At 37.8% G+C, this 8,458-nt stretch overlaps 1 protein-coding gene across 2 annotated transcripts in view; it reads left to right on the top strand.

Moving 5' to 3' along the window:
• The first annotated feature begins 2,372 nt into the window (after positions 1–2,372).
• Positions 2,373–8,458, top strand: part of shox (shox homeobox) — a 13,434-nt gene continuing 7,348 nt past the window's right edge. Inside the window, exons 1-3 of one of the 2 annotated variants that reach the window (XM_015014754.1) lie at positions 2,373–2,918; positions 4,614–4,822; positions 8,204–8,261. In XM_015014754.1, the coding sequence (XP_014870240.1) occupies positions 2,672–2,918; positions 4,614–4,822; positions 8,204–8,261 (514 nt within the window). In that variant the 5' untranslated portion in view covers positions 2,373–2,671. The remainder of the gene's footprint in view (positions 2,919–4,613; positions 4,823–8,203; positions 8,262–8,458) is intronic. The other variant, XM_015014755.1, reaches the window with a different exon arrangement.

The raw sequence follows: 8,458 nt of genomic DNA, 5'->3' as shown, positions 1-8,458 counted from the left end.
TTAGAATATATTTCAACACGTCTCATGCTTCATGACAACAGCTCTTATTTTTGTTTAATTTTCACATGACCTTAATAGATTGATAGAATTGAACAAATGAAGTTGAATATTAGGTTTTAAAACATTGTTGGAATTTGACAAAAAAAATGTCTGTCCGCCTTTCAGCTGTTAAATTTGCATTGTTCCTTCTACAAACAAAATACGTGATTTTTGCTGATTAGCATCTTCTGAGTTTGGAAATGTTGATGTAAGAACAATTCATAGTTCTGTGTCACTGTCAAATCTGGTCAAATTTGAGAAGTGAACTGGGTACAATTAAAACAATGTACCAACTATACACATGATAAAATTCCACTGAAAAAAATGCGTTAATATCTACATTTTGTACTGAAAATGTCTGTTTTTATACTTTCTGTGTACAGTGTTATCTTTTTTTATTTTTTTTATTCCTGATTTAACTAAATTTGCTCACTAATGTAATAACTAATGTTCAAAATACAGGATTAAAATAAAGATAACCAATTTTAAAAATGCACTTTGTACCACTGACCTTCCTGAATATCACTATTTGAGGCATATATGGAAAATCTTAGATGTTTATTGAGGCATATATGCCTCAAATGTACCACAAAGTTGATACATGTATGCACCTCATATTTCTGAAATAACAGTGGAAAATCTTAGATGTTTATTGATTTTAGTTTAGTACATGAGTAAAGAAAGCACTATACAAAATAATTTGTTTAAAGTGTTTTACTTTGTGTAAAGGTTCCTCATCTGAACCTGTCTGCCCTTTGTAAATTATTACACCAGATTTACTGATTAATTTTTAACTGTTTGTTTTATCAGTGCACTTTTGAAAACTATTAGAAGAGCAGAAAAATAAAGTGTACCTCGTTTGGAGAAATTGACGGAGACTCTGGCGCGCAATTGAGTTTGTCTGCAAAGCAATATACAATCACTAAAGAACAAAGAAAAACAAAGAGTCGCTTCATTTCTTTTACATCATGTTGCAATTTTTTTTTTTTTTTGTCTCCACTTTTTTAATCCCTATTCGTGGATTATTTCAGTTCAAACGCCTCCTGTGAGCGCCACTTCTATTGTAGGGAACGATGTCGCGGCACACGACCGGGGGAGCGCAGATTTGCGTCTTAAAGAGGATTTAGGTCTATTAACGACAAAAGGCGCAGTTCATGGCACAGGGGAGAGAGAGAGAGAGACAGAGAGAGGGAGAGAGAGAGAGAGAGAGAGAGAGAGAGAGTTCGTCTTGTGCGTCAGCCCCGCATTGAAGTGCAAGCGGGGCTCGCTGATAAATGGAGAGACATCACACCGAGTCATTAGAGAGCTGAGATATGAGGGTTTCACCGCGGCGGGCCGCTCAGGGCGACAGACCCAGGGGAGCGCGCTCCTCTCCCGGCCTTTTGTGCCTCTTTGCGGGCTGGACTGATGAACAACGCAGATAGCGTTAAGGCCATTACGGGGCTCGCGCTCATTCCCCATGAAAATCCTGTAAAAAAAGAGAGAGACCTTTTTTTTTCACTGCTGGTATTTATTGATTTTTATCTCACATTTGTAACGCGAACGATTATAGGAAAATGCTAAAAGAAGAAGAAGAAAAAATGTTTAAATTTGTAACAGCCAAACAATAACAATTACATTCACATGATTTATTTCCTTGAAATAAAAATATATTTTGTATATTTTTATTAGCATTACTATTATTTTTAATTTATTTTATTATTATTATAAGTATTACCCTGGTAGGAAATGTTTGACATCTGTTGACATCTTTAAAGGAGCCAGTGCATTTTCTTTTGTTGCACAGTGTTTACATTCCCATAAACATTGAGATATTTCATTTTCCATTGATGTATTTTTCTTTTTTTTTTTTTTTTTTTTTGTTCTTGTCTCCGCTTTCACAAAATCCCGTCAGCCGATTGGAGGATTTTCGGGTGGCTTTTGTAGCAAAAATAATTGATCAGCTCAAGGAAACGAAGCGGCAACTCAACAATCCGCTGCGTTTGTATCTCCCAATCACCTTGATTACATTTTCTCTGAATTAATTAGACGTAGCAGCCATAACGCAGCCTCCTGCAGGAGTGAGGCACCGTGAGCATTTTAATGACCCCGTAATTCAATTAACCGCCTCCATCAGTCATTGATTTGTGAGAGAAGAAGAAGGAGAAGGAGGAAGGAAGGGGGTAAAAAAAAAAGAAAAGAAAAAAGGAGAAAAAAAAAGAAAAAGCTGCTGAAAGTTGAATTCTGCAAAGTAGAGGCGGCCTGTAATTGCCCAAGACACAGATCGGAGGGAAAGAGTGGGTGTGGGTGGTGGTGTGGGTGGTGGTGGGGGGAGGCTGGGCTGAGGTGGCCGTGTATAAATAGTGTAGCTCTCAAATACACAGCCACAACAGCAGGAGTGATCTCACCTCCTCTCCACCCTTTCTATCCCTGTCGCCGCTGTCAGCCTCCGCAGAAAAAGAGCGCAGAGCCGTCAGTAGCAGCAGCAGCGGCAGCAGCAGCAGCGGCAGCGGCTGTGCAAAGAAGAACAACACCGAGCGATTACACGGTGGATTTTTTTTTCACTCTCTAAAAGACAAGACAGAAAAAAAAGAAAGAAAAAGCAACAAAAACAAAACAGGACCACTACTGAGCGACAGAGAGGCGAGCGACCATGGAAGAACTTACGGCATTCGTGTCGAAGTCTTTCGATCAGAAGAGCAAGGAGAGCAGCAAAGAGAGCATCACGTACAGGGAAGTTTTGGAGAGCGGCTTGACGCGGGCGCGGGAGCTGGGCAGCCCGGAGACAAACCTGCAGGACATTACGGACACCAACCACTGCCCCGTGCACCTCTACAAGGACCACGTGGAGCTGGAGAAGGAGAAACTGAAGGACTTTAATGTTTCCAGGGCGACTGAGGGTGAGCCTTTTTTTTAAAATCTTAGTTTGTTTTTTCTTTACAAAAAAAAACAAAAAAAAAAAAACGAAGAACAAGAAGAAGAAGAAGAAGAAGAAAGGGCGAAAGAAGCCGTGTTGTGTCGGCGAAAAATATCTCGACATCCGCTGTTTTTGCATCGGAGGGATTAACAATCAGAAACAAGACGTAAAAAAACCCACGAATTTAAATGTGGATTTGAACGAGTTTAGTTGAAGGAAAGTTAAAACCATATTCGGAGATTATTGCACATAGCAGGAGGCGGGCCCTTCGTTTGAGCAGCGCTTTAACTATTTCATGTTTCCAGACATAATTTTTATTAAAAGAAGAAGAATTTATGACTCGAGTCGTCTTTGTAAACTGTTCTATAATGCGGCTGTAGTAGCATTTATACGATTTCAATTTTGAAATCGTATAAATTACGATTTCAAAATTGAGTCTTTAGTAACAACAACAACAACAACAACAACAATAATAATAATAATAATAATAATAATGGAGAAACTGCTTTTTTTTGCAATAATATACGATATGTTTATTTTTTTTCTGTACTGAATTATTGATATTTACATGCAATATCAATAATCTCGGTCACAATTTATATGAGTGCAATTTAAAAACTTCAGTTGTAATTTTATTACGGTGTTGACTTCACGTCCTAATTTTATTGTCTGCATCCATCCGCGCTCTTGAACGCTTTTCATTCATTTTTCTGCAGCTCCCAGCTAAATCACGTAGGTAGTTTGTCATTTATCGTAAAGTAAGATTTCTTCTTCGACATTTAGAAATAATAATAATAAAAAGCGGCTGCACATGTTAAAATGTCTGTAGCAGCTTTACAGGCCTTCTGGAAATCAGCAGCTAAGACAGTGAGTGTGCATTGGTTCTAAACATTTAGTTGGCAGTTTTTACTTTTTTTTTTTAAAGGATTAGCTTCTCTCCTCTGTTACTCTGCACCTCGTTGCCAACAGAGATGAAGGAAGGGGGATTTCACTTAATGAAGCTTTATGTAAACCAATTAAATTAGGCTTCAGTCTGAGGACGGAACAGTTCGACGTCAGGGAACTACAACCTGCAAAAAAAAAAAAAAAGAAAAAAAAAAGCTGCCACTGAGCAGATCAGTTATTCAAACAGCTGACATCTGTGCTACTATTAATAGTAGAAGCAGTGACTTCACTGTGAAAAAAGAAAGAATAAACTGAGGCAGCTTTTCAGGGTGGTGGCGTGAATGTCAGAATTACTTTTTTTTGTTTCTAATATTAAAGAAATCTGATTTTACAGAGGTGAGTGTTTAGTCTTCTCTCTGTGGTCTTAATGTATCTCTCTTGTTTAACTCGCTCTCTTACGACACTTACATGGCCATGTGACTGATTTACATGTCGCTGACATTACACACACTGCCTAATGGAGGCTGGAAATGCAGCCACAGGCCTCATCCCTCAAGGATCAGGCTGGTTCGTGTTTTTGTTTTTATTTTGTGTGTGTGTGTGTGTGTGTGTGTGTGTCAAACTATCAGGCCCATAAGGCCTGATGGCCCCCATTGTTTTTGGCTGGGATATGGCACCCAATTTTGGGGAAAGCCTATGTGGGTTTTAATGCAAACGAGTGCGTGTGTGTGTTTTGTGATAAAACCCACTCAGTTGTTCTCCTTTCTCCGACCCGCCGCATCTTTCCCGACAGGGATATATGAGTGCAAAGAGAAGAAGGACGACGTAAAGTCCGAGGACGAGGACGCGCAGGGCAAACTGAAGCAGCGGCGGAGTCGCACTAACTTTACCCTGGAGCAGCTCAACGAGCTGGAGCGGCTCTTCGACGAGACGCACTACCCGGACGCGTTCATGAGAGAGGAGCTGAGCCAGAGACTGGGACTGTCTGAGGCCAGAGTGCAGGTGAGGAGTAACCACAGTTTATTTTATTTTTTAAAAAATCCTCATGCATGTGACAAAAAAAAAAGGGGTGGGGAGACGATTTCCACTGTAGTGGAACTCAATATTATGGCAACCATTGCTACAAGCTCTTGATAATTGTGCCATGGAAATCTGTGTGCACTTTAATGAGAGTCGTACAGATGCCACATAGGAATGCACAGAGTTCACTTTAAAAGCAAAACCTGAAGTCAGGTTTTGAATTTATTTGCCAATAAAACGTGGGGTGGAAATGTAGCAATATGTTTGAAAATTAATGTTTCAATTTATTTTTTCCTTTATAATTTTGTCTGAACACAACTTTTTTTTAAAACAAAAAATGTTTGGGCTATTCGTGTTTTTAAACTTTAAAATGACTCAAATTAATAACAATATTGGCATGAATAATAATAATAATAATAATAATAATAATAATAATAATAATAATAATAATAATAAATTAGAAATTAAAAAATAAACTCCAAAACAGCACTCTTGAGGCGCTTGAAAGACGTTATGACTACTTCGTGTTAGCATGTTCTACTTCTTCGTCTCCTTAGTTAGCTTAGAAAATGTTAGCTTTTTAGCCTTTGTGTTCGGTTCAAATTTAGCCTAAATAACAAGGGATTGAAGCTAAGCTAATTTCAGCAAAATGTAGACATCTTCATGTCGACGTGCTGTTCATTTTTTAACCCCCCATTCACGTCATTGACATGGAAGTATAACGTCGACGTCTTTTTAAAGTAAATTCGACATAAGTACTTGTTTTTTTTCGTTTTATTTTGTTTAATTTTTTTAAAAGAAGATGCGACCATTAGATGTAAAATGTAAAAATAAACAAATAAAAGCAGTGACTATCTGCATGTTTTTTAAGACATTCCCATGTTATCTAATAAAGAGCTGTTTATTGCTCACACGTCTATTCCAATTAATTGTTATAAACTAATGTCAGAACAAGTGACAACAACAACAAAAAAAAACTACACCATCTCTGTCAGTTATGAAACTTCATGCAACCCTTAGGATAAATTTCCCCACAGGCAGAAAATTTAACAATTTGGAAATATTTAGACGTGCATTTTCTTTAAGCTTGTGTCCTCTGTGATGGGCTACAATAACTAGAAACCATAATTTATCCTTGTAGGTGGTTCATTGGTTGCAGTCTGTCATATCAAAGCAGCATGATTTGCTATGAATGACCCAGGAAGTGAGAAGCTCTACTGAACTCACAGCGGTAGGCCTGCAGAGTGTTGGAGGGAATGGAGAAAAATAATAATAGAAAAAAAAAAAGAAAAACCTCCCCAACAATGATTAAAATGAATGAAGAGCCTGAATGCCCGCTTCAAGGGACGCGCTCTTATGTCAACTCGTATCCCTCCTCATTTTCTTTGCAATATCTGCCACCGGCTTTGATGTAGTGTCCCCATAAAAACAGATTAGAAATAACTCGATTGTGGAAGCAACTCTGCTGCTGTTCAAATCTATCTAATCGGATGAATAAGCCCCATCACAGAGCTTTATGAGCGCGGCGACTGCGCCACTTCTGGAGCTGAACACTGTCGGACCGCAGTTGACAGCGCGATGCGGGGGTGAAACTGCCGTCCCAGCTAATACAGTGTGTTCATTATAATAATTTACGGCGTGCATGCGGTTTGCAAAGTCACAGCAGTCTTAGTGTTTTTTTTTTCCTTCTTCTTCACTTCATATCAGGTGGATTGTAATCGCACCCAGTTCGCCCTGGAAAAGTCTCAGAAAGCCCCCTTTTCTGTTCTTGCTCTGTTTTTATTTTTTATTTTTTTTAGTGCACTCTGACATGTTTTTCTACAGTGTCGTGCAGCAAGGGTCGTTGAATCGGCTGTGAACCTGCGCTCCGAGCAGCTGTCAATGAATCTAATTGAAAGTTATGAGAGCTTGGTGAGGAGCAGGCAGTAATTCGGTTACGACTAATATCTCTGGGTTTTCTGGCGCGCCGCTAAATTAAATGTCATTATTCACTGTCTCTAATAAAAAATCAAAAGGGAAATGAGATTAGGGTATTTGTGAAGCGCATCATTGAGTGGCCCTTAATGAAGAAATAACTGTCTGAACCAGTGTAGTTCACTTTGCTTAACATACTGGCGCGTAATTGGAATTGATCCGAGGCCCGTCTTAATATTAGCCTTGATTTATCTGAAGGAAGGCTGCTGCGTGGATGCAAAAATCACCTGGGATACTGATAAACACGTCTGTACCGCTGAAGAGCTGATCACACACACATACACACACACACGCACGCACGCACACACACGCACACACACTCCCTCCCTCTCTCACACAGCACAGTCTAGATTATAATATAATATAATATAATATAATATAATATAATATAATATAATATAATATAATATAATATAATTATTTATTATTTATTTATTTACAGAAAATATTCCAAGATGTATTTTTAAGGCGACAGAGTTTTTATGTTCAAGCCATTTTTCTTCCCTCCGTCACTAATGGCCCCGTTTATCGACTGCCCCCCGCTTTCTCCCCCCCCTGTTGCTGCAGCAACACCCGTGCATGCACGCGGCTGCGTTGCGCAGCTGGAAACGGGCTGGTGGCGCCCTGACTGTGAGTCATCATCACCAAGTCTGCCGCCCGCGCCGACCGACCCGCTAATTTCGCATCTGTAAATGATAATCATTGCGGGGGTCGAAGGGGAGGGGAGATAATGTTATTCAACGAGGCAAATTAAGTTGATGGCGATTAACAATGCTGGCCCGCATATAGCCTGCAGCTTTAAAAGGCAGGCTGCGAATTGGGGAGATGGTTGACGACACGTCATCACAGTGATTTATTTATTTATTTATTTATTTATTTATTTATTTATTTATTTATTTATTTATTTATTTATTTGTGTTATTATTCAGTTGTGTGATTGTGGCATCTTAGACTTCTAATCTTCTTGTCATTCCCTTGTAATTTTTTTTTCATTTAATTAGCTGTTCAAGAAATTTTTTTTTGTTCTTTATATTTGGATTTAATTTTATTTTCAGAATTCAGATATCTTTTATATTTAATCAATCAATCAATCAATCAATTAAAGTAATATGTATAACACATTTCAGCGATAAGGCAGTTCAAAATGCTTAACGTCATAAAAACACAAAAATACAAAGTCATAAAAGACAACACACACATTTTGTCAAGTGCCATTGTTTACATTTTGCTACACTTTGCTAAGGTGTACTGTTATCCCTCATTTTCTTCTTACTCACATAGATTGTATTTTAATAATCTTAATAGCATAAACGTGGCATTTTAAAACTAAATATTATGGCTTTTCCTCTTCTTAACAGTTTTAATGCATTATTCTCTTCTTCGCTGCAGGTCTGGTTCCAGAACAGAAGAGCGAAATGTCGAAAACAAGAAAACCAAATGCACAAAGGTAAATAAAACCTCCAACACCTCTCAGCTATTTCAGCCATATTCTCCACGTTATTATTCAATAAAAAAAAATATATATATATATATATATATATATATATATATATATATATATATATATATATTTTTTTTTTTTTTTTATGTTTTTTGTTATAAAATTTTTTTTTTTTTTTATATATTTATGAGAAAAAATTTTTT

Source organism: Poecilia latipinna, unplaced genomic scaffold (genome assembly GCF_001443285.1).
Source record: "Poecilia latipinna isolate Pla-1442-1.1 unplaced genomic scaffold, P_latipinna-1.0 Scaffold1844, whole genome shotgun sequence".
Taxonomy (NCBI): Eukaryota; Metazoa; Chordata; class Actinopteri; order Cyprinodontiformes; family Poeciliidae; genus Poecilia; species Poecilia latipinna.
This window is presented reverse-complemented; position numbering and strand designations above follow the sequence as displayed.